This window comes from Oryx dammah, unplaced genomic scaffold (genome assembly GCF_014754425.2).
Source record: "Oryx dammah isolate SB20612 unplaced genomic scaffold, SCBI_Odam_1.1 HiC_scaffold_10, whole genome shotgun sequence".
Lineage (NCBI taxonomy): Eukaryota > Metazoa > Chordata > Mammalia > Artiodactyla > Bovidae > Oryx > Oryx dammah.
Window position 1 is genome coordinate 79,222,144 of NW_024070194.1, and position 26,869 is coordinate 79,249,012.

Below are 26,869 nucleotides of genomic sequence, written 5' to 3' on the forward strand. Positions count from 1 at the left end.
CTCTGAAGAAGGGAATAGCAACCCACTCCAGTACTCTTGCCTGGAGAATCCCATGGACAGAGGACCCTGGCAGGCCATAGTCCTTGAGGTCACAAAGACTTGGACACGACTGAGCAATTAATACTACTTCTACCACTAAAGGGGAAGAATACCTGCGTGTACCTACTCTAAGTTACACAGAGGGTCTGCTCTGAACTTTTGTTTCTCTGTGAGAATAAGGATGCAGAGGAGGAAAGGAAAATTCCATACATGTCATAGATAGATGGCCAAGACAGCTGTGTTCACTTCTCTCTGTATCCACACCCATTGTAGTGTGATTTTAACCTTTTCCTAATAAGAAATGTATTTCCTTATCTCTTGAATCTGAATTGGTCTTGTCACTTGTTTTGGCTAATAGAAAGTAGTAGAAACAATGAGCCTAGATCTCAAGAGATTTTGCCTGCTTCTCCCTTTTTTCTTAGAGGAAAACAATAGTATGGGAAAGACTAGAGATCTCTTCATGAAAATTAGGGAAACCAAGGGAACACTTCATGTAAAGATAGGCACAATAAAGAACAGAAAGCAGAAAATATTAAGAAGACAGGGCAAGAATACACAGAAGAACTATACAAAAAAGATCTTCACAACCCAGATAATCACGATGGTGTGATCACTCACCTAGAGCCAGACATCCTGGAATGTGAAGTCAAGTGGGCCTTAGGAAGCATCACTAGGAACAAAGCTAGTGGAGGTGATGGAATTCCAGTTGAGCTATTTCAAATCCTGAAAGATGATGCTGTGAAAGTGCTGCACTCAATATGCCAGCAAATTTGGAAAACTCAGCAGTGGCCACAGGACGGGAAAAGGTCAGTTTTCATTCCAATCCCAAAGAAAGGCAATGCCAAAGAGTGTTCAAACTACCACACAATTGCACTCATCTCACACACCAGCAAATTAATGCTCAAAATTCTCCAAGCCAGGCTTCAACAGTGCATGAACCGTGAACTTCCAGATTTTCAAGCTGGTTTTAGCAAAGGCAGAGGAACCAGAGATCAAATTGCTAACATCCATTGGGTCATCAAAAAGCAGGAGAGTTCCAGAAAAACATCTACTTCTGCTTTATTGACTATGCCAAAGCCTTTGACTGTGTGGATCACAATAAACTGTGGAAAATTCTTCAAGACATGGGAATACCAGACCACCTGATCTGTCTCCTGAGAAATCTGTATGCAGGTCAGGAAGCAACAGTTAGAACTGGACATGGAGTAACAGACTGGTTCCAATTTGGGAAAGGAATACATTAAGGCTGTATATTGTCACCCTGCTTATTTAACTTATATGCAGAGTACATCATGAGAAACGCTGGGCTGGATGAAGCACAAGCTGGAATCAAGATTGCTGGGAGAAATATCAATAACCTCAGATATGCAGATGACACCACCCTTATGGCAGAAAAAGAAAAGAAAGTGAAAGTGAAATCTCTCAGTCGTGTCCGACTCTTTGCGACCCCGTGGACTGTAGCCTACCAGGCTCCTCTGTCCATGGCATTTTCCAGGCAAGAGTACTGGAGTGGGTTGCCATTCCCTTCTCCAGGAGATCTTCCTGACCCAGGGATTGAACCTGGGTCTCCCGCATTGCAGGCAGATGCTTACCGTCTGAGCCACCAGGGAAGCCCCTATGGCAGAAAGGGAAGAACTAAAAAGCCTCTCGATGAGAGTGAGAGAGGAGAGGGAAAGAGCTGGCTCAAAGCTCAACATTCAGAAAACCAAGGTCATGGCATCTGATCCCATTACTTCATGGCAAATAGATGGGGAAACAGTGGAAACAGTGTCAGATTTTATTTTTTTGGGCTCCAAAATCACTGCAGATGGTGACTGCAGCCATGAAATTAAAAGACACTTACTCCTTGGCAGGAAAGTTATGACCAACCTAGACAGCATATTCAAAAGCAGAGACATTACTTTGCTGACTAAGGTCCGTCTAGGCAAGGCTATGGTTTTTCCAGTGGTCATGTATGGATGTGAGAGTTGGACTGTGAAGAAAGCTGAGCACCGAAGAATTGATGCTTTTGAACTGTGGTGTTGGAGAAGACTCCTGAGAGTCCCTTGGACTGCAAGGAGATCCAACCAGTCCATTCTGAAGGAGATCAGGCCTGAATATTCATTGGAAGGACTGATGCTAAAGCTCCAATACTTTGGCCACCTGATGTGAAGAACTGACTCATTAGAAAAGACCCTGAAGGCAGGATAAGGGGACGACAGAGGATGAGATGGTTGGATGGCATCACTGACTCAACGAACATGAATTTGAGTAAACTCCGGGAGTTGGTGATGGACAGGGAGGCCTGGCGTGCTGCAGTCCATGGAGTCGCAAAGGACTGGACATGACTGAGTGACTGAACTGAACTCTGTTTCTTGGACTTAACTGATTTTGCCATGAAAGCAACTACTGATTGATTTGAGAATGAGAGACCACAGAATGAGAGAAAAGGGAAGGAGCCTCTGCAGACAGCTGCCAATTCGCCCACCTGACCTACAGTTGACTATAGTTATGATAACTATAGTTATCATTCTTTTCAAAAATGGCATCTTCTCTCCCACCCCCTACACTCTTTATCTCCTTCAGTGTTTTACATTTCTCTGGCACACTTACCATCAGATATACTTCATATTTGGTGGTTGACTTATCTGAGCAGATAAAGCCTCCAGCTTGAATGTGAGTGAGTGTGTACTCAATTGCTTCAGTTGTGTCCAACTGTGCGACCCTATAGACTGCAGCCTGCCAAGCTCCTCTGTCTATGGGATTCTCCAGGCAAGAATACTGGAGTGTGTTGCCATGCCCTCCTCCAGGGCATCTTCACAGGGCATCTTCACGAGTCATCGATAGAACCCAAGTGTCCAGTGACTCTTGCATTGGTAGGTGGATTTTTACCCCTCAGCCACTTGGGAAGCGTTATCTTCTAGGCCTGTCTACAGCTTTGGAGGCACACATCTGGCTTGAATCATGCCGACATCACTTACTAGCTTTAATAAGATAAATCTGGTTCTGGTAATCTATTAATTTCTTCTGCAAAATGGGGCAAATAGTGTCAAGGTTACAGAATTTTTAGGAGAGTTTAATGAGTCATCATAAATGAGGCATTTCGCACAGCACCTGGCATGTATTAGCTGATCAGAAGTATGGATTTTCTTCCGTTTTTCTCTGTTTCTAGTGCAGTTGTCAATGGGCTGACAAATGAGTACCACAAAGCTTGAGGCTAGGTGGTCAGAGCAGAGGCCAGGAGAGGGTGTGGAAGCAGGAGAACCAGGAGAAACAAGAGGCAGACAAGAGGAAAGGGCTCTGTCACTAGGACCCAGGACCACCTTCTAGTGTTTTTATAGAAGATTTAGGCCTTGTAGTATTCTGCCTTGCCCCAGTAATTGTATTTCTAGTGTACTTCCTGAGTTGGTGCATTACCCAGATCTGATTCATCCCTGGAGAATATGTCTTCCTTTAGCCAAAAGCAGCTGACTGCATTACAGCTGAGGCTAGACAAGCTCAATTATCTAAGGAAATATGCTTCAGAATGAATTATGTGTTGGACCTTAAAGCAGGATGCCCATGTCCTACTTTTCATATATCCAGTATGGGGTTTTAATTACTCAAACAATGTGGAAACACACTCACTTCACTAAGAACAGATGAAGCTGGGAAAAGAATTTTCTAACACAGCCCATACATCAACCCCTTAGCTGCTTTGACATACATGGTATGTTTATCTTCCCCATCTTTGAGCAGCCTCTCTACTACCTAATTTTAAGGCACAAATGTGTTGCTAGAGTTGGTCTTTAGAATAACTTCCCTGAGCATCTGGGTATCTCTAGAACTTGTTCTAAGGTTTAGGGAGAAGCTGAAGAACTGCAAACATTTGCTGAGGATGATGAGTTTGTCATCACTGGTTTCACTTCTTGACTGCTCTCACCAAACCTCTGGAATTACTGGTGAAATGACGTGGCAGTGAGCCAAGGTGATCGGGACGAATTCACCTGTGCTGTCTCTGCGGGGTAGGAGAGGGAAGCAGCGGAGGTGGCAGGAGTGAGGAGTTAACGATGGTGCTGGTGACAGCGGTGGAGGGGGAGGCGAGGGCAGCCGCAGCACTGGTGAAGGGTGGTGGTGGTGACTGGGGAGGGAGCAGTGAGAAAGGAGGAACTAGTTAGGATGATTCAGAGGCGGTAGAGGCAGTGGCAAGGTCAAGGTGGTGGTAGTCAAAGCAGTGGTGGTGGAGGAGCTAGAAGGGTACAGGTTATGATGGAGGTGACGGTGGCAGAAACAGTAATGGGGTGAAAGCGATGACATCAAAAGGACTGAAAACACACGTCTGCATAAAAACCTGTGCATGAATGTTCACAGCCTCATAACCGATAAGAGTCCAAAGGTAAAAACAGTGCAAATGTCCAGCAATGGATGAACGGAGAAACAAAATGTTTTCCATACAATAGTTATTATTTGGCCATAAAAAGGAAGACTCTGATACATGCTACACCATGGAAGAAATCGTGAAAACATGATGCTGAATAAAAGAAGCCAATCACAAAGGACCACATATTGTACCATTTCATTTATAGGAAATGTTCAGAATACGGCAAACCTATAGACAAAACTTAAATCAGTGGTTGCCTATGGCTGAGGGAAGTGAAATGGGAATGACTACTGATAGGTATGGAGTTCCTTTGGAGGATGTTAAAAATATTCTAAAATTAGATTGCACAACTGTGACTATACTAAAAACTATTGGATTATACAAATATTGAATATATTGGCTTCCCTGATGGATCAGATGGTAAAGAATCTGTCTGCAATGTGGGAGACCCAAGTTCGATCCCTGGATTGGGGAGATCCCCTGGAGAAGGAAATGGCAAATCACTCCAGTGTTCTTGTCTGGAGAATCCCACGGACAGAGGAGCCTGGCGGGCTACAGTCCATGGGGTGGCAAAGAGCTGGACACGACTGAGCAACTAGCACTTTCACTTTCACACTGGATTATACGTTTTAAATGGGTGAATGTTATGATATGTCAAAAAGGCTGTTAAATAAAGTGGAGGCAGCAGTGGTGGTGGTCGTGGTGGGCTCAGTTTGGTGGGGTGACACTGGAGAGAAGGGAGATGAGAGTTGATTGACACCTAATATACCTCAATCCATGTACAGCCAAGTGTGAGTACTACCGATTTTTTCTATGGATTTTTTTTTCTTCTTCTGTGCCTTCCGGTTGAATTACATTCCCCCCATGGCCAACACTGATCTATACATAAGAATTTGTGAAACAGATTATAAAAATCATGCCATGTTTCAATTGCCAATGGATCATGTGTAGAAGGGACACCTTTGCTTTTCCCATATGGTGTCCTTAGCACACAGAACTGACTTCTTAGGAGTGATGGGACTGTAGCCAGATTTCTTCTTCTCATGTGAGTACAAACTCAGACAGGGTCCATGAAAAAATTAAAGCAGACATCTGGGGTCTAATAATTTTTAATAATTTTAAACTAGCTACAAAATGTCAATCACATCACAAACTGACAGAGGAGACAGGAGGAATTTAATATTACATGCCGTAATGATATTTATCTCATAGTTTATCTATATTTCATTCATTTACATTATTTTTTTAAAGGTTTCTTTATCAGCTACTAAATATCTCAGCAATTTGGTGTGCATAGCTCTAGATTAAGCAACAGAGAATTGTACTGATAACAAACCACAGGGGGAAATAGTGATTAGGAAGAGTCAGCCTTATAAAATTTACATCTCCACACTGTTTCACAGCAAGGTTGCTTTCTCCAAAACACAGTCTTCAAAAGCAGCAAACAAACTCTATATTACATCCATTGGACATAATTTCAGTCAAACGTATATTTTGCTGGAAATGATTAAATGGTGAGTATTCAAACCCATCTTTTTTTTTAAATTATTTTTTTTAAAAAAGGATGATCATGATTGATAAGTTTAAATATTGACAGAAAGAAATGACACTACTGCTGTTTTGCTGGTATAACTTAATCTTGACAGCGTCTCAATACTGAGCATGCTTTGTTGTTGTTTTGCTGTTGCTGCTGTTGTTGTGTGTGTGTTTTCTCATCAGTATGCTACTGTCATGGAAAGATTTTGTTTAAGTAGGAATCTAAAAATCTATTTAGTTCTCATGCATAAATGCATAAATCACATCACTTTGAGTGCAATGCCTGTTATGTAATTCCACGTTGTCTAATCATGAAATCATAAAGACAGATGACAGCCATGAGGAACCAAAGACAGCAAATTTTGAGTTTCAGAGCCTGACCCCCAAAGAAAGGACCGTGGCAGTAGCTCTGCGGAATGTCACAGTTTTACAAGAACAATACTGTGTATTGAAAGAATCAACAGCACATTGAGCATTCCTAAATTGTTGTCATTCAGCAAACACCACTGAAAAGAGAAAAGGTAAAATGAAACCCAAGACATCTTACGTAAAAAGTTAGAGCCACCAAATGACCACTATATATAGCCTTTGGAAAGAAAGAGACCCAGAAAAAACAGAAGACACATAGTATCGTTGGGCTGATGGACGACACAAGACAACATTCACAATGGGGGCAGGTTGATGTGTGCATGTGTGCAGACCTACTAGGTAATACCATGAGAAAAGCATGAAGGTGCTATCTTGCCCAACAGCATTTGGAAGACACAGATGGGCCATTTAACCACTCCCCAGCATCTTTGTTGCACGTTGGTTGGCCTCATCAATTCTGGTTTTGTTGGAATCAGCCTGGAAAAAGGGGAAAGAAAAACAGAATTCAGTTTACCCATTAAAATTCTATTGGACCCCCTCAGGGTCCAGTTCAAATGCCTCCTACTGGGTGAAGGCATCTTGAAACTTTCCTTTTCATCAGAATGAACCATTCCTTCTTTTGTGTTCCCAGAACCATTGGCTGGACTTGAGCAAGATCACAGAAGTCTGATCTCATGACTTAGTTCTTATGACTGTTTTCCCTACCACAGAGTGTTCTTTGGAGGACAGAGACAAATCATTTATCTTTCTCTTCTGGAACAACACCCGGTGATTTCTATGGCAGACATTCACATCTGTTAAATTGAGTTGAATTCCTGCTATTTGTACAGTTATTAGCAGCGTCACTTTGGGCAGATTACTTAACATTTGGGGGCCTCAGCTTTCTGCACTGTGAGCTGGGGGCAGTAAAGACCACTGCTGGCGAGCACAATTCCACTACTAGGTTCTGCTCACTCAACTGGGACAACAGCAAGATTGATATCAACACTGAGGGATATACTGTTATTCGCTCCTTTCTTCAACTGAGGAAGCTAAGCAGAGAGGATTTAGGCAATTTGTCTAACGTCACAGTGCCAATAAATGGGGAAACCAGAGTCAAAAGGCCTGGAGTCAGAGTCCACACAATAATCACTGTTAGTCATCTTACTACTTAGGTTTGCTATGAGGATGAAATGAGTTGCTACATATAATGGTCTTAGAATAATGTTTTGCAAAAATGAAGTGCTCAATATATCTTATCTTACAACTACTGCTGTTAGGTGAAAACATGGTTTGCTTTTGCAATATTTAATATTTGTTAGTCCCATTTCTGAAGACTTACTCCTGTGAGCTTGATAACTGGCTTGTTTTAACAGAGACACACTTACTATCATTTTATATTTTGACTGACTGACTCACTGCTTGAGTTCTCTTTTGCTATACATGCACCATGAAACCCAGGACTACTACCTGGATATACTGTTAAACTCTAGAAATGAACTGTTCCTAACATCACCGAGGAACATACGAGTCAGCAAGCAGAAGAGAAGACAAACATTCCTTTCCGGCTGTTGTTTCTGCTCTATTGTGGTTGGTAACGTTGTCTGTCTCTCTCCAGCCTGGGAAGGGGGCAGGAAACTGAGATGCAGGGTAGGGTAACTGGACTAGTTTATAGCGACAGTACTTATTTGCTGATTACTGCTTTCACATCAACAACTATGCCTGGTGCTTTGTAATCTCCACCAAGTTGTGTCTTCTTTATCCAGTTTAGTTGTGAATTCCCAGGACACTAGAGTTATCACTATTCAAATAGAAATTTGCCAAGTGAAAGAAAAATATTTCTAGGCTGTTCATAACTTTGAATTATCTGGCAATGGTTCCTTACCATCTGTTTGGATAGTTAAGAGTTGACTTCAAAACAGATAAGGCAGAACACTAATTTTCCTTGATCGTTTTGATCTATAGCCTCGTAGTTTTGACCTTTAGGTTTGCAATTTGGAAAATGGGTATTTCTCTCCAGTTTTTCTGAACACTTTCGTATTCCCTCGTTAGCTACCAATCCTATCAGAAACACTTTGATCCAAAGGAAAATTAGAAGCTCAGACCAATGTGAAATGTTCCTTAAGATTGGATTATGCTGATTATTTTTCCAGACTTAACTTTGAGAACTGCTCAAATAAGGGAAAAACATACATTTAAAAACTGATAGCATTTCTGAAGGCAAACATTCTAGGATTTCTTGCATTACAAAGGCACTGGTGAGTCTTCATGTGATGGTACAAGAGAATGTTTTGAAGTAGAGCATGAGGCTACTCTTTGGATACCCTCAAAGAATCTGGAAGGAGCTAGAACAAACTATCATCAATGAACATCTGTGATGCCCACCTCAGTTCTTTCTGAAGCGTATCAAAGTTCCAGCCCATACGATACCTGACACCACAGGGGCCAAGTCTTTATTATATTATATAACATAGGTGCTTTTAGGAAAAAAATACTGAGATAATCTTCTTTTACTTGTCTTCCTGGTATTTGGAGAATGCATCTGTGTTTACTCTATTCATCTCTTGTAGGACATATTTATGCAATATATCCCATCTCTGTTTTCACATTTCTATTTAGAGAATCCTAAACTTGCTAATACACTCAAGATACACTACATGATTTGCCTTTGTGAGAAAACCTGATCCAAAAAACCAGTGGAAAAGGTAGAAGGGGCTGTTTAGCCCATGCTTCTGAACACTATGGAAATCTTAACTCCAGACCATGGCAAGTAGCTTTTAGGTCACAGCTCTGACTTCTGGAAGAGGATAGCTCTATCTTACATGACAGCCTGTTCTGATTCCAGATTTGAACTGTTCTCTTATTATCTTTCCCCTGGAGAAGGAAATAGCAACCCACTCCAGTATCAGATGAAGAACCAGGTCATGAAGCTGGTGAGCAGGAAAGCCTTGCTGGAACTTAAGATCTTAGTTTTCAAATGCTATGCTTCCATACTGATGGAAGACTGTGAGCAACGCTCAATCTTCAACTTTACTGTATTTTAATGTGTGCATCACATTTTGCACTGACGATTTTAAATCCAAGTTTGAACATTATTGTTTCCTTAGCAACAGTTCCCATAAAGACCCAACAGAAACTTGCCCCATTTTAATAGATTTCTAAAAGTATCATACAATTCCAGCCTTAGAAGACTAGCTATTTATAAATACCCTAAATCAGAAAACAGGTTTTTTAAATGGACAAAGTAATTTCTTGAGAGTCCATAGGAATGTACTGAAGACTGCATTATTTTGGATTCCCAAAACTTCACAACTAATTGAAGTGATGAGAAAGGATCATGATCGGTGGGGTTGGGTGAGGGTTGTTGTTTGGGTCATGAGAGAATATGGGAGAAATAGAAGATTCTCTTTAGTCCTACAGTATGATTTTAATCCTAGATATGCTGAAGATCTTTGCACATTATTTTCTATGATCAGAAGTAAGAACTTGCAAAAGAAGGTAGAAGTCTACTAATAATCATGTAACATGTATCATTTGAGGAAATGCTGACTTGAAATGGGCTTTATCTCAATCATATCCACATTGCTGTTTTGAGAGAAAAAAGGCTAGCTATTAGAAGGGAACTAGACCCCTGCCCCACTTCTTAAGCAATTTGCCGTCCAAGGGTGAGATAAACTATAATGGCTATTTCCTATCCACTTGCCGGACTTTTGATGAAACCCTATAGCTGCACAAGTCTTGGCTCTTGCAGTAAACTGGGCCCAGAATGAAAACTTTCCCCTAAAGAATAGATCTAGAGTTTTCCTGCCGTTCCAGGAAAACTGCTTGCTTAAAGCCCAGCTCTGTCAATAAAGACTTGACCCCTCTTTCTTAGTAGAAGTTCTTTTTCTAGGACTCTAATTGAGTTAGAGAAACATTATCTTCCTACATCTGTGAGTCAATTGGGTCCTTTGATAGAAAAATGGCTACTTTTCTCCCCCCCACCCCAATTCATTTTCCTATTGGAAGGTGGTTCAGCTATTATTTCTTAGTTCATTTTTCTGGGCCATAATGGGTTAGATCCATTTCTATTGGCTCCAGTGCCTATTGAAACTCTCAATATTGTTCTAAAAATCTATTGACTTACACAGCTTAAAAGCTTTAGCACATCAAAGGCTCTTACCAAGAGTAAGCATGTCATGACTTGTGAAGTAGGCAAAGCACAGGTATTTTGTCAACTACACTGACATTTGTGTAGCTCAATATTGATTAGGCAAAATATTATGCAGTTTCAAATATCTTTATAAAGTGCATAGAACACAATAGGGCAAAGCGCTGCCTTTATGTCTACTCATTCCTCTCTTAAGTCAGTGGAGGATGCTCAGATACCAAGAAACAGAGTAGTTAGTCTTACGATTCAAGAGAGCACAAAAACTGCCCTTCTACCCCCAACCAAAGTGGAATGAGTTGTTGAAAAGAAACTCAGGGTTTCAGGCTCAAAACTTCAATATCTTCCAAGGAATAAACTCACATCATATAAGATTAGCTAAGTAGAATTGATTATAGATGCACAATTACCATTAAACTCATAATTTGCCTATTTCTCCCTGTTGGCATTTGGATATCTTAAGAGATTATAAGTAATATTTAGGAGTCTACTGATTAGGGAGGGGATGGAACACAAAGACGTAGAGACTGTATTAGATTTGCATAGTGTAGAATATCAGGTGTGGGTGCCCCAAATCTTTTTATAAAAGCTTTCCAGTGCTTCTTTCTGTTCCTTCCTAATCTGAAGCCCCCAACCCTATCTTTTCCCATTTGACCGTCTCTACTCTTTCTGGCACGAGGCGGCTCAGTCTTAGTGTGACATCTGGTGTCCTTATATGAACTCAATTTCATCAGATTATGTTCCCTACTTTGAGATCTGGACGTGTGCACTTGTGAACTGGGCCTTTTTAAACTATCATTTGAGCTTCCGCACTTATAGAATCAAAGCTCGTATTCACCTTCTGGCTAATCTAAAATAACTGTTCTTCCCTCATTTCCTGATTCTGTCCCTACCTCATCTCTAACAAGCTCCCAACCAACCTTCCAGACTCGATTCAAATTCAACTTTTTGGGTGAGATTTTCCCATCCCCTGACCCTTGAAATCTTTCCCCATCTAACCTGACTTAGCATTTGATGTGCAACTTTCTTGACAAATTATATTTTCATCTGGATGCTCAGTGCTTCTCATAGGCTATGAGTTTCTTAGCAGTGGAGATGGTGTCTTTCCATCTTAATATGTCCTTTGATGCCTAGCACAATGCCTGTAGTAAAGGTGGCCCTGAGCAATATCTGCTAGATTAACTTCTACCCTATTATTTACGTATCTGTTGCTGTATTTCTGTCTTGGAAAATTAAGGGGAAGATGTCTATCTACCAGGGCCTGAATCCAAAGTCACAGTTTGCGGGTCTTGTTAAGCCCTTCACGCTTCCTTGGTGGTTATTTCAGAGAAGGTGAGAAGCAACAGAAACCTGCTGACTGCCCCATGCTCACCTTCTCCATGATCCTGTCGATCTGGCGGTTCTGTGTATCAATCTCATTGCCCATATCCAGGGCCATATGACGGAGGTTTCCAATGATGCCGCTCACCTGCTCCAGGTTTTCATCCATTTCATTTTCTCGGGCATCATTTGTTACCCTGGGCATCAAAGAAGAGGTTTTAGAAGATAAGAAAAACTCAAATGCCCAGGACCCAAAGCTTAGGGAAAATCTATTGATCTCCAGCTATCAATCTGATCCTTTTTAAATCTCTGTTCAATATGAGAACATTTTAGCTTTTGTAGATAGGAAAATAATTTGTAAATACATTATTGAACACTTAAATTTCTACTTTTAAAGAAGGCATATTAAGCAGATTAATATATCTACTTCTCTCAATTCTACCAACACCTCATTTCCTCCCTTTATGATTATCCCAATTTTCATGTTTTAAGGCTAAAACCATTTTAGTTGGGAGGATTCCAGGTCAGAGAATGAGGTGGAACCCGTTAGAAACTGTATTTTTCTTTCTGCAATGTCAATCAAAATCTCCAAGACTCAAATTTATAAGGAAAGAAAAGCTATTGTACTAAGTCAGAGAGTTTCTCCACTTATCTACTTCTCCATTTGAGACCAACATTAATGAGAAGAGTAATGAGAATAACAGTCTGCCCCTTAATCCTATTTGCTCCCAAGAACTCCAAAGGGAACTACATTTTCAAGATGATTTTTACTTGCTCAGGTTTCAATGCTATGTGGTTTTTTGTGACATTGTGAATAGGTGATTTCAAGGAAGAAAACTGTGATATTGTTTCAGCCAAAGTAGGGAGGAAGGAATTGGCTCTCAAAATGCCTTCCCCAAAGGGAGTTCCCATTTTTTTCATAACTCAGCTTGAAAGTTAAGAAGGCACTATTTTCCCCTTAAAAAAACTTCTAATTGCAATTTATTTACATATCATTTTTATTAACAGCTACTATATAGCCACAGTTCACCCCCTGCACTGTATGGATCCATGCACTGCTCAAACAGTCTTTAAGAAAGAACTCATTTTTTTAAAAAAGAAAGAACTCATAGTCCAGTTGTAGAGAGTGTGGTTGGCTGACAGCTTCTCATTGTTCATTCCTTCAGGTCTGCTTTGAGCTGAGGTCCTGTTCTTCTCAAGGTGGCCCCAGCCAATGACAAAGCAAGACTTTTTACAAAGACTTACTCATTTCTACCTACCGTGGAATTCCTCCAATGAGCAACTTTGCTGTGGAGCTCCCAATGAGTTGGTAGATTGTTTGCCAGCTCTGACTGATGGTCTGACAGCTCTTCCCCAGTCTTACTTCCCCACTTTCCCTCCCCAGTGTTGCTCTCTAATAAACCTTTTGCACTCTCCTTCATTCTTGGCACCTGCTTTTGACCCAGCTGATGGCCATGGGCACATTCTGCACTAACTCTTTATTGTAAATGGTAGATACTTAGTTCAGAATGTCTGAGTTTTTCCTACTACAGATGGTGATGGGCTAAAATTTGCTCACAGGGGTTAAAACCCATTCCTGATGGTAAATCCCAATGTAGACTGCTCCTCTAGGGTTTGTAAAGCAATCTAGGCCAGATAAAATTAAAGGGGAACTTCCCAGGTTTCGTATGTAGAAAAGAAGTTTACATAAATGATTGTCAGCAGCTATGACTTACTTTTGGCTCCATAGTTCTCAGCCTTCTTTTCATATTAAAATCTGAGGGGCTCTAAAACCTACTGACACCTGGATCTCACTTCCAGAGATTCTGATTCTGATACAGTTGGTATGGAGTAAGCCCAGGCATCTCGACCTCTGCCCACAGCCATAACTACTGCTGGGCTCTGGTGACAGTTCTCTCCTGTCCCTTTAGTATTCTTCCTGCCATTGCCAGTTCATAGATGTTTCACCATTCCTTATTATGGACCCTGCCCACATATCTGTACATAATCTCATAAATTCTGTCCAATCAAAGTCATGGAGTGAAACATTTGTTTACTGCCATACTGATGCTGGATGTGGTCACATGGCTGGCTTTGTCCAGTGACATGTGGGCAAAGGCTTGACAAGTGCTTGCACATGGGAGCCTACCCCTTGGTGCTGCCACCACTGTGCAAGAACCACAGGCTTTCCTGGGGAGAGGTTGCATAGAAGAGAAGGGACGCGTCATACCCATGGTCCCAGCCAATCACCAGACAAGAAAGCACTGCTGTCTTAGATTATCTTGCACCCATTTGCATGTAATGAGTGAGCCCAGGAGATGCTCTCAGAAGACCTGCTCAGTCAACACAGAGATTCAGAAGTTTAAAAAAAAAAAAAAAAAAAGGTGATTTTTCCTTTTTTGGAGGCACCACTCGACTTGTGAGCTCTTAGTTCTCTGAGCAGGGGTTGAACCCAGAGCATGATGGTGAAAGCACCGAGTCCTAACCATCGGACTGCCAGGGAACTTCCTAGTGTTGTTTTAAGAACCACTCAGGTTGGAGTAGTTTGTCACTCAAAAGTAGGCAACCGCTATAGTGCCAGCTGCACAAGGCTCACCTCCGGATGAAGCCACCACTGATGGCCATCTGCTCCCGTTCATCAACCACGCGAGCAGGCTGGCTGGCCACAACTCCATCCTGGTTATTGCCCCAGGCTTTTTTGTAAGCATCACTTGATTTAAGCCTATGCAAAAAAGAGGGTGAGTGACAAGCAAAAGGGGCGGCGCATCAAGCTCACAACAATCATTACCTCTTCAAGCTCAGAACCGAACCAAGCGAATGAGTTTTAATTCGAGGCATTAGAGAATACCGATATATCATAATCCAGACCCAAACAGTTGGCCACCACCAAGCCTCAGCTACTCAGGATTTCATTTTTGTTAGTTTAGTTGGATTTAAGACAAGGATTAACGTAGTTGGAGGACATTCAGTTCTAATTATATTTTGAGACACAAAACACAGAAAAAAAAAACATACTGGCAGACAGACACAAAACAAGACTGCCAAGTAGAGTGTGTATATCACACCACAGCAACACACTGTCATCAAGAAAAACATCCTGGACCAAGTTTTTACACACCATCATGCAAAGATTCCCGTTTTAATTGTTTTCCCCCAGTGCATGTGCAGAACCAAGCATTCTCACTCTGCGTGGAGAACATACAGGATTGGTGGTTGGCCAAGGGTGATGGTCTTTGAGTTGCCTCTAGAGTGATTTGAATTAGATAATATATCGGTACTTCCAAACAGTCACCATACATCCAGAGTTGATGTACAAACCTTTGTCCACAGAGACAAAAAGTAAAAGAGGCATAGTGAAATGAATGCAGGAAAATAGAAGAGAGAACAAGCCATCTAGCACCAAAAGGGGAAATCCCTCTACATCTTCTTCATGCACCAGCTACAGGCATGAGTAGAAAGTGAAGCATTCTCATTTAAGCCAAACTACTCCAGAAGTTGACCATTCTCAAAAAAGGCACTAGCAGGACAGTAATAGCCTTCATGAGGATTTGAAACGCAGGTTCAATAGCTTCTTTGTTGGACTGAGGGGCAGGATGGGAGTGGTTACAGCTGCCTACTTCAAACTGTCCTGGGATGTGGTAGGGGAAAGTGGTATGGAACTGGTGTGGTCTCTGTGGGCCATATTTCACTGAGCTGCCTTGGAGAGAGACGTAAAATCCAGGCATACCTATTGTGCCCAATAACACGTGTGCAGCAGTTTGGTGGGTGTGTTGTAACTGAGCAATCAAAGATGTTTTCATGTTCTTTGCATAGGAGAAACCACACGCTTTTTAGTCCAAGAACAGAACTTCTTTTGGTCCTGTTTTCACATTTTCTATTTTCTATTATACGACACCAGAATTTACCCTCTTTTTTTCTTTTTTTACTGGAGGACCATAGCCATCTATTAAAACTGGCACTAAGACTAATTTGCAGATTAGGGACCACGAAACCCTGGAGACAAATTGGAAAATTGTACAGATGGAATTTCAGCAACTCCCACATTGACGTATAATGCCGTAGCCTTCAAGCAGTCAGAATTCACTGCTCTAAAGAGCCGAGGCCACTTAGTGGGACAGGATCCAAAAATGAATTTAATAAAGTTTGGAGCAGGGCTTTGTTTTTGTTATTTTCCAAATCCCCATCCCCTCCCTCCTCACATTAACAGAAGTTATATGGACCTTGTGATGCTTTCTGCTATGTAACATGTCTGGTGTACCATCTTTGGCAGACAAGGGCGTGGGAAAGGTTGCGTTTCTGAACGAAGGCAAATCACTGCACCCACAATGCTGCACATAGACTCACATAACTGCGGGACATCTACCGTAGTCCCTCGAAACATGCCGGGACAGGGCAAAGCCCCCAGAGAGTGCAGGGCCCCACCAGCCACTGTGCTGTGACACATGGTTTTTAAAGCATTATTTACACACAATAGGGAACACTGCAGTCAAGCTTTGAAGCTCAGTTAGGGTCTCTTGTGTAATGAGGAATTAGTGCCAACTGGTACATGGAATTCCCAGGGGTTGTGATTTCATCTGAGCATTAGAATCTGTCACAGGGAGGGAGAGGGGGCCTGCCTCCACCCTTTGCCCACACAGTTGGTGGACGGGGAAAATATATCTATGAAATTCATCACAAAATAGGTAGACATCTCACCTGGGGGCAAGTGGCCACTGAAAATGATGAACAGTTAAATCTTGACTAACTGGAATGCTTGGGAATATTATTTCGGTGAATTATAGGACTTTCTTAACACAGTGGGCCATGGAGGTAAACTTCGTTTCAAGAGTGATGGCTGACTATCTGTTAGACTCTTGAGCCACTTTCCTGCCTTAGAGTTTTAGGGCAGGGAACATGATCAAAGCATTCCTTGGTTTTGTTTTCTATTAATATGTCTGATTGCCTTTCCTCTGCAGCTCAGCTTTCATTGCTTGGTCCGCTTGGATGTGGAACTTACAGAATGAAGACTGAGTGAGAGAATGCAGACTGCCTCGACTGACCTTTAAGAGAAATGCTTTTAAATCCCTGATGGGATTTTTCCCTTTGTTTATTTGCCTCTTTTTGCTAAAAGTCGAAACGAACAAAAATATAAATATACTCGAAGGTTCAAGTTAGCTAGATTCCAGTTAATCAGGTTTTACTGTAGATCATTCTTTAAGAAAAAACAAAAACAAAAAACTTCAATTTATTTGTAAATTGAGCCCCTCCCCTCCTAAACAGGAAGTGGGATATTTTAAATCAGCCTCAAAGTTTAAAGGATGTGAATGGTCATATAATCAGCTAGAAATGACATCAATTTCTATTCTAAAAGCTAGGATCAGGAGAGCTTTTAGAAAAAGGCTTCTGTTCAAAGGGAAGTAGGAGGGGTGAGGGGATCGGGTAACGGGTTTAATTTTCCAAATGCATGTTGGACAATCCGCTCATGCATTTTTTGTTTTCCACTGCTAGTCAAATAAGACTACCTTCCAGAACACTTCTTTTCAGGTTCCTTCTGTTGCAAACCTTTATAACCACATGTCACATTTCTGCTACATTCCAGAAAAGCGTTGCAGAACCTTAACAGTTGAATGTTTTGTGATGTTGTGCATGCAAAATCTACACATTTCAACATTTCGGCCAGTGTACGGGAGATCTTCCTAAAGGAAGAATTGGAGAGGGATGGGTCCAATTTGGCTAAGGCATGAGCACTTCTTGCTGAAGGCCTCTTTGCCTCTGCGTTGGGTGCAGCTGCTGCATCTATGGTCTAACCGCTGACCAGATTTGGTAACTGGTGGGCAGTTGAAAGGGTGAATCTCTGTCTTACTCTCTAACTTACGGAATGCTTGTTTGGGCCAAATTACCTGTTACTTTTGCTTCTGAAAAATCAAACCTTGATACATATGTGTATCTCAACTTCCAAACTTACCCCCAGTCTTTTCTAAATCTGCAATTTTGGTTTGGGGGATTTAGAGAACATAAAATTCCCTGGGTGGTGCCTCTTTCTTGAGGTTAGTCTCTGTCTTGAGGTACACTTTCTGGAAAATGTTGAAACGTTCATCAATAAAAGTTGCTGACAGTGAAGCTTTCACTGTAGTATGCCTGATTTTTAATGCATCAACAGTTTACTCCCACTAATATCATCTATGCTATGAGATGAATGCATTAGAGACGGTATTGATCTGTTCTGCATGCCACATACTCATCCTGCCTTTGCACCCAGCAGGAATGAGATTGTCAAGGCTTGGAGATGGGCCTTGGGAAACCAAAGCTTCAGGCAGGCAGGCAGCACCTACTTGTTACAGGGACACACACAAAGCCCGCAGAATTTTCCTAGATCCGTCAAATTCTTTTCTGCTTCTTTCATGTCCTTATTGATTTGGTCCATCCCTTCCTCAATGCGTTCCAGTTGTTCTGATTAAACACAAGTATTTTATCCCCACAGAATGAAGCGGATGGAAAAGGACAAAGAAAAAAAAGACAAAACTTCAGACATTCACTTTGACATTAAAGAAAAAAAAAAGAAAGAAAGAAAGAAAGAAAACTGGACGCCACAGATTAGAGCTGGTACCCAGTACCTACTTGTTACAAGGACATATGAAAAGGCCACAGCATTTCCCTAAATCTTTTAAATTTTTCTCAGCCTCCTTCATGTCTTGGTTGATATGGTTCATGCCTTCTTCGACACGATCGAGTTGTTCTGGTTAGGACAAAGGGATGACAGTGTGGAATGAATTTTTTGGGGGTTTTCAACAGAACATGAGAAATGAAATGGAATTTGAGAAAGAGGGAGAGCTATTACAATGCATTGTCTGAGGAGATGCATTGCTAGAACCGGCTGTCGATGCCCTATGCAGCCAGGGGTGGAAGGAAATGAACAAAAGTGATGCTCATATAGTTCATAGTTCAGACATGATGGGATGGAGTAGGTAAGCCTGCTTGATTCTGAATGTCCAGGAAAGCAGCACAGCATATTCACTTACTCAGACACCAGTGAAACTCAAGAGAAAGAAAATAGGGTGTTAGTTTATGTTTTAGGCATTCAAATGCAATGGTGCTAGAGGAAGTGTCTGCTTCAACTTTAAAACATCTCTCTCTTTTGGTTCTGAGCACCCTCAACCAGCTAAGGATAGAAAATAATCCACTTTCTCCTTTGGGAAAAATAACAACTATAGTGATAATTAGCAATAGGTACCATATCTTTTTTTCCCCCTAGCAATGGCTGTCTAGCCAAAGGCAGGCCATAGGCAGTTTTTGGTTTTGAATGTTCAATTCATAGAAGCTGTAAGAAAAGCAATATCAGCACAGCAACATTACAGATACTGGACCATTAAATTCCTGGAGAAAGGCGATGGATTGGAACATGAAACAGTACTAAGTCATCAGTGCCAGGAAAGCTGACCTTAGACAGTATCTTAAGACATAGACTGATGGCCATAAAAACGAATCATACTTCTAGGTTACCAGGGTTACGTTAATCAACTTGATTAATTTTTCAAAAGTGGTGTCATTAAATTGAGTAAATTATAAGTTCGATGAAGTGATTTTTAAAACAGCTTTTATGACTTTTCAGCTTTTCAGGTAGCTCAGTGGCAAAGAATCTGCCTGCCATTGCGGGAGATGAGGGTTCCATCTCTCGGTCACAAGATCCCTGGAGAAGGAAATGGCAACCCACTCCAGTATTCTCGCCTGAAAAATCCCAGGGACAGAGGAGCCTGGTGGGTTACAGTCCATGGGGTCACAAAGAGTCAGACAGGGCATAGTGACTGGGCACATAAGACCATTAAGGCAGCAGTGGGATGTCCTGGCCAGCTATTTACAAAACCTAATTACATTTCTATTCCTCTTTTCAACTCTATTTTCATGCATGCATGCCTATGCCTCTGGGAAGAAAGATATGATTAGAATAAAACTGGTAAATACTTTCCTGTATAAAAGGGCATAAATAATTACTTAAAAACAATTTCACATTAAATTATCATTCCAAACTGGAGAGACTGCCTGTCCATTTGGAAAATAAGAAGCTACTGTGTTGTCTTTTGTGGGGCTGAGGAACAGAATTCAGCTTATTAGGAATTTGCTGTCTCTGCTCTGGTTTTCAAGAGACAAGGGAAAACAGAATGTTTATCCAGTATGTGATAGCCACAGGAAGTAACAGTGTAGTGCTGGCAAAACTTTGCTGAATAAATATAGGTATACTCATATCTTTAAGAAAATTCTTGAAGGGGCTAAAAAAAATGGATGACAACTCTTTCCATTCCAGAGAATTCTGTACTTTTCCAAACACTTCATTCCAATTTCCTTAAGGAATGCAATAAATTAGTCTGTAGATCAAAATAACTATCAAATGAGAGATTGCTTTGGGGAAGTGGAGCCCAGTATCTTCAAAACAAGAAGCACGTTAAGAACAGACAGAATAGGGATAACAATCCCCATTTGAGGAATTGCTAAGGGCTTCCTGGAGATCTGGTCTGAGGTGGGGTTGAAGCACATCTCTGGGTTCAGTTCAGTTCAGCCACTTAGTCGTGTCCGACTCTTTGTGACCCCATGGACTGCAGTATGCCAGGCTTCCCTGTCCATCACCAACTTCCGGAGCTTATTCAAACTCATGTCCATAGATTCGGTGATGCCATTCAACCATCTCATGCTCTGTTGCCCCTTTTCTTCCTGCCTTCAATCTTTCCCAGCATCAGGGTCTTTTCCAGTGAGTCAGCTCTTTGCATCAGGTGGCCAAAGTACTGGAGTTTCAGCTTCAGCATCAGTCCTTCCAATGAATATTCAGGACTGATTTCCTTTAGGAGGGACTGGTTGGATCTCCTTGCAGTCCAAGGGACCCTTAAGAGTCTTCTCCAACACCACAGTTCAAAAGCATCAATTCTTTGGTGTTCATCTTTCGTTATAGTCCAACTTTCACATCCATACATGACTACTGGAAAAACCATAGCTATGACTAGATGGACCTTTGTCAGCAAAGTAATGTCTCTGCTGAGGAGGGTGGGAGGGGGGTTCATGTTTGGGAACGCATGTACACCCGTGGTGGATTCATGTCAATGTATGGCAAAACCAATACAGAATTGTAAAGTAAAATAAAAAATAAATAAATATAATAAAAAAAATAATATGCTCTGTAGGTTGGTCATAGCTTTTCTTCCAAGGAGAAAGCGTCTTTTATTTCATGGCTGCAGTCACCATCTGAGGTGATTTTGCAGCCTCCCAAAATAAAGTCTGTCACTGTTTCCATTCTTTCTCCATTTATTTGCCATGAAGTGATGGGATTGGATGCGATCTTCAGTTTTTCAATGTTGACTTGTAAGCCAACTTTTGCACTCTCCTCTTTCACTTTCATCAAGAGGCTCTTTAGCTCTTCTTTGCTTTCTGCCATAAGAGTGGTATCATCTGTGTATCTGAGGTTATTGATATTTCTCCAGGCAATCTTGATTCCAGCTTGTGCTTGATCCAGCCTGGCATTTTGCATGATGTACTCTGCATATAAGCTGAATAAGCAGGGTGATAATATATAGCCTTTATGTACTCCTTTCCTGATTTGGAACCAGTCTGTTGTTCCTGTCCAGTTTAACTGTTGTTTCTTGACCTGCATACAGATTTCTCAGAGGGCAGGTTAGGTGGTTTGATACTCCCATCTCTTTCAGAATTTTCCACAGTCTGTAGTGATCCACACAATCAAAGGCTTTGGTGTAGTTAATAAAGCACAAGTAGATGTTTTCCTGGAAGTCTCTTGCTTTTTCGATGGTTCAGTGGATGTTGGCCCACTGATCTCTGGTTTCTCTGCCTTTTCTAAATCCAGCTTGCACATCTGGAAGTTCATGGTTCATGTACTGTTGAAGCCTGGCTTGGAGAATTTTGAGCATTGCTTTGCTAGCGTGTGAGATGGGTGCAATTGTGCAGTAGTTTGAGCATTCTTTGGCACTGCCTTTCTTTGGGATTGGAATGACCTTTTCCAGTCCTGTGGCCACTGCTAAGCTTTCTAGATTTGCTGGCATATTGAGTACAGCACTTTCACAGCATCATCTTTAGGATTTGAAATAGTTCAACTGAACTCCATCACCTCCACTAGCTTTGTTCTTAGTGATGCTTCCTAAGGCTCACTTGACTTCATTCCAGGATGTCTCGCTCTAGGTGAGTGATCACACCTTCGTGGTCATCTGGGTCAAGAAGATCTTTTTTGTACAGTTCTTGTGTGTATTCTTTCCACCTCGTCTTAATATCTTCTGCTTCTGTTAGGTCCCTACCATTTCCGTCCTTTATTGAGCCCATCTTTGCATGGAATGTTCCCTTTGTATCTCTAATTTTCTTGAAGAGATCTCTAGTCTTTTCCATTCTATTGTTTTCCTTTATTTCTTTGCATTGATCACTGAGGAAGGCCTTCTTATCTCTCCTTGCTATTCTTTGGAACTCTGCATTCAGATGGGTATATCTTTCCGTTTCTCCTTTGCCTTTTGTGTCTCTCCTTTTCTCAGCTATTTGTAAGGTCTCCTCACAGCCATTTTGCCTTTTTGAACTTCTTTTTCTTGGGGATGGCCTTGATCCTTGCCTCCTGTACAATATCATGAACCTCTGTCCATGTTCTTCAGGCACTCTAACAGATTTAATCCCTTGAATCTATTTGTCACTTCCACTGTATAATTGTAAACGATTTGATTTAGGACACACCTGAATGGTCTAGTGGTTTTTCCTACTTTCTTCAGCTTAAGTCTGAATTTGGCAATAAGGAGTTCATTTGGCAATAAGGAGATCTGAGCCACAGTCAGCTCCTGGTCTTGTTTTTATTGACTGTATAGAGCTTCTCCATCTTTGTCTGCAAAGAATATAATCAGTCTGATTTCGATATTGACCATCTGTTGATGTCCATGTGTAGAGTCTTCTCTTGTGTTGTTGGAAGAGGGTGTTCGTTATGACCAGTGCCTTCTCTTGGGAAAGCTCTGTTAGCCTTTGACCTGCTTTGTTTTGTACTTCAAGGTCAAATTTGCCTGTTACTCCAGCTATCTCTTGACTTTCTACTTTTGCACTTTAGGCCTATATAATGAAAAGGACATCTTTTTAAGGTGTTAGTTCTAGAAGGTCTTGAGGTCTTCATAGAACCATTCAATTTCAGCTTCTTCAGCATTACTGTTAGAGGCATAGACTTGGATTACTGTGATATTGAATGGTTTGCCTTGGAAATGAACAGAGACCATTCTGTCATTTTTGAGACTGCATCCTAGTACAGCATTTCAGACTCTTTTGTTGACTATGAGGGCTATTCCCTTTCTTTAAGGGATTCTTGTCCACAGTAGTAGATATAATGGTCATCTGAGTTAAATTCACCCATTCCAGTCCATTTTAGTAGGCTGATTCCTAGAATGTTGACGTTCACTCTTGCCATCTCCCTTGACCACTTCTAATTTCCCTTGATTCATGGACCTAACATTCCAGGTTCCTATGCAATATTGCTCTTTACAGCATTGGAATTTACTTCCATCACCAGTCCCATCCACAATTGGTATTGCTTTTGCTTTGACTCCATCTCTTCATTCTTTCTGGAGTTATTTCTCCACTGTAGTGTATTGGGCACCTACCAACTTGGGGAGTTCATCTTTCAGTGTCCTATCTTTCTGCCTTTTCATACTGTTAACGGGGTTCTCAAGGCAGGACTACTGGGGTGGTTTCCCACTCCCTCCTCCAGTGGACCACGTTTCGTCAGACCTCTCCACCATGCTCCATCCATCTTGGGTGGCCCCACTCGGCATGGTGGGAGATGAAAGTGGTTCCTGTGGCAAGGTTTCACCTCCTAGAGTTATCAAAGTAAAGGTTTCTCTTGATGTGTTCACTGTGGGTGGCATTAATTGTAAAGAACGATTTGAAATACTGGTTTCTACATTGCTTCAAAAATCTGAAGTCTCTCAAGTTCATTTGAGTGATCTTCCCTGAATCTTAGTTGCTCTCATTCAACTTGTGAGAGCCTAGCAGAGCATCCCTCCTCTGGGGGAGCTCCACCTCCACCAGCCTTCAGGCTTGCTCTGAAGCTCCACATTCTCCCCACTGGTCAGGACAAGGTTCTTGAAAGTCTGCCCTCATCAGACAGGAGCTGAAATGGCCCAGAAGAGTGCTTGAAACCAAGAGGACTGTGGGCAGGTAGGCCAACATTCCCGTATCTGGGTAGAGAGGGCAAATATGGGCTCGACCGATAAGCAGACACATACACAGGTTATGGCATGCGGACATACATTCAGGTGTTTGCCCTTTCTAAGGAATTCCTCAAGTTAGTATTTTCAGCAAAATATAGGAGCCCCACTCACTGTGTCTCCAGGGATTAGAAAATAACATAAATAAAAGTAAATTAGTGCACAAGTGTTAGATTTCTGAACCAGAAAATCCAAATGCAAACATACAAACAGGCAGGGTCAGATCCCTATTTCTGAGAGTGGGCTTCTGCCATGGGTTGCAGCTTGTACAGCAAGGATCATAGCAAAGTGGAATTCTGGAGCTATTTCAGAAGAGTTGATTCTGAAAACTATTTTATCTCTACCAATATTGGCTGAATGTATCATTATACACAATGTAAGTGAAGAGGAACTAAAAAGCCTCTTGATGAAAGTGAAAGAGGAGAGTGAAAACGTTGGCTTTAAGCTCACCATTCAGAAAATGAAGATCATGACATCTGGTCCCATCATTTCATGGGAAATAGATGGGGAAACAGTGGAAACAGTGTCAGACTTTATTTTGGGGGGCTCCAAAATCACTGCAGATGGTGACTGCAGCCATGAAATTAAAAGACGCTTACTCCTTGGAAGGAAAGTTATGACCAACCTAGATAGCATATTGAAAAGCAGAGACATTACTTTGCCAACTAAGGTCCATCTAGTCAAGGTTATGGTTTTTCCAGTGGTCATGTATGGATGTAAGAGTTGGACTGTGAAGAAAGCTGAGCACTGAAGAATTGATGCTTTTGAACAGTGGTGTTGGAAAAGACTCTTGAGAGTCCCTTGGACTGCAAGGAGATCCATCCAGTCCATTCTAGGAGATCAGTCCTGGGTGTTCATTGGAAGGACTGATGCTGAAGCTGAAACTCCAGGACTTTGGCCACCTCATGCGAAGAGTTGACTCATTGGAAAAGACTTTGATGCTGGGAGGGATTGGAGGCAGGAGGAAAAGGGGACGGCAGAGAATGAGATGGCTGGATGGAATCACGGACTCAATGGACGTGAGTTTTAGTGAATTCCAGGAGTTGGTGATGGACAGGGAGGCCTGGCGTGCTGCGATTCATGGGGTCGCAAGGAATCAGACACGACTGAGCGACTGAACTGAACTGAACTGAAGTCAAATCCTGAAAAAACATCATGGAACAATTTTGTCACAGATATTCTAACGATAACATTCTTTCCTTTTTCTTGTCACCTCTTAGAATGTGAATGCTATGAAGTCAGGGACTTTTGTCTGTTTTCTTCAGTGCCATGGCACGTAGTAGGTATCCCAAATAATATCAATCTGTAGAGTGTAATTGAGTTATGTTTATGAGTATGTTTGGAGTATAGGGACTTCACAGCACTTCAGTGATTTCTGTGAAGATATTTCTCAGGAAATGCTTGAAAGCAATCAATATCCTCACTCTATTCTGACATGGACAACAACATCTGAGAGACTATGCGATGCAGTATTCAGCTTTGACTGTTCCTTCCTTCCGTAAACTTACGTTCTGACTCTTCTCTGTTTACTCTTGGAGACTGGGAGGGAAATAACGTTTTGGATTGGGGAGGTGTTCCAGTACGTCACACTATATGTCGGGGCAAGAAACTGTTCTTTCTTATTTCTGCCATGATATTTGGGTGACTGGTTATTTGTGATGGATCCACCAATGGCAGGATGCTTAGGGACCTAAGTTTAGATATTGTTTCTACTAATAGCTCAGTTGGTAATGCATCCACCTGCAAAGCAGGAGGCCCTGGTTTGATTCGTGGGTCAGAAAGACCTGCTGGAGAAGGGACAGGCTACCCATTGCAGTATTCTTGGGCTTCCCTTGTGGCTCACCTGGTGAAGGATCCGCCTGCAATGAAGGAGACCTAGGTTCGATCCCTGGGTTAGGAAGATCCCCTGGAGAAGGAAAGGCTACCCACCCCAGTATTCTGGCCTGGAGAACTCCATGGACTGTATAGTCCATGGGGTTGCAAAGAATCAGACACGACTGAGCAACTTTCACTTTCTACTAATATTACTTAAGTAAAGCAGCATGGGGCCATTAGAATCGTCAGTCTAGTAAGAAAAAAACAGAAGAACAGCAAGACTCAATGTATAAGCCTTCATGAGTGTATCCAGTTACAGATGCTGAGTATATGATTTTAATTTTCCTGAGCACTGATGAACATATGGTAATTAATTTAAATAAATTCAAATAGTCACTTGACTAGTGGCTACCATATTGGACAATAGCAGCTTTAGTCATTCATAAGAGAGTTTGGTGAGGGGACTTTAGCAAGAGGGATGTTTTCACAAATGCTCTCTTGTAGGGCCATGAACCATTAAGAAATGTTGGCAGACTCTCTGGATGACATTTTACTTTGCCTTTACTCTGCCAGGCAGTGGCCAAAGATTTCACTGTCTAGTTTGGAGTTGTTCCCATAGGATTTTCCCAAGAGCCACATTTTCAGCATCTAAACAAACATATAACCCAGCAAAAACCAACAAAGGGGACAAGAGATACGGAAGTGAAAGTTTGAGTCATCCCACATTAGAGGTAAGGGTATATTGGGGGATTTCGTTCATAGTACAGAAAAATCCCAGGACGCGGTACATTTCCAGGGCTGGCTGCCATGCTCAGTGTTCCACGGCCTCCGGATACCTGAGTATGAAACAAGAATCCCATATGGGATTTCTGAGTTCAAGCATTTAGCAGGGCAACCTGGAATGGCTCTTTAGGAGGATGACTGTTTCTTGAGACTTCTGTGCAGCTGAAGGGTAGAAGCAGTCAACACTTTTGGTGTTCAGGCAAAGATAAAATTAGTAGAGCATAAATTGGAGAGCAATTTGAAAGCAGTTACTGATCTAAACAACTAAACACAGATATACAGCATTCAAATGCATTTACAATGGCAGAGAAGATAGTTGTTGACTCATTTAAAAAGATCCTAATCTCTTCTTACATTATAAATGGA

The 26,869-nt window shown here is 41.6% G+C and overlaps 1 protein-coding gene across 2 annotated transcripts in view; it reads right to left on the reverse strand.

Annotated features, from left to right (window-relative positions):
* Positions 1–5,469: 5,469 nt before the first annotated feature.
* The window catches only part of SNAP25 (synaptosome associated protein 25), an 87,328-nt gene continuing 65,928 nt past the window's right edge, over positions 5,470–26,869 (reverse strand). Inside the window, exons 5-8 of one of the 2 annotated variants that reach the window (XM_040248305.1) lie at positions 18,020–18,137; positions 14,305–14,430; positions 11,782–11,926; positions 5,470–6,760 (exon numbers count right to left, since the gene is read on the reverse strand). In XM_040248305.1, coding sequence (XP_040104239.1) covers positions 6,692–6,760; positions 11,782–11,926; positions 14,305–14,430; positions 18,020–18,137 — 458 coding nt within the window. In that variant the 3' untranslated portion in view covers positions 5,470–6,691. Of the gene's footprint in view, positions 6,761–11,781; positions 11,927–14,304; positions 14,431–18,019; positions 18,138–18,305; positions 18,424–26,869 lie in introns of both variants that reach the window. The other variant, XM_040248306.1, reaches the window with a different exon arrangement.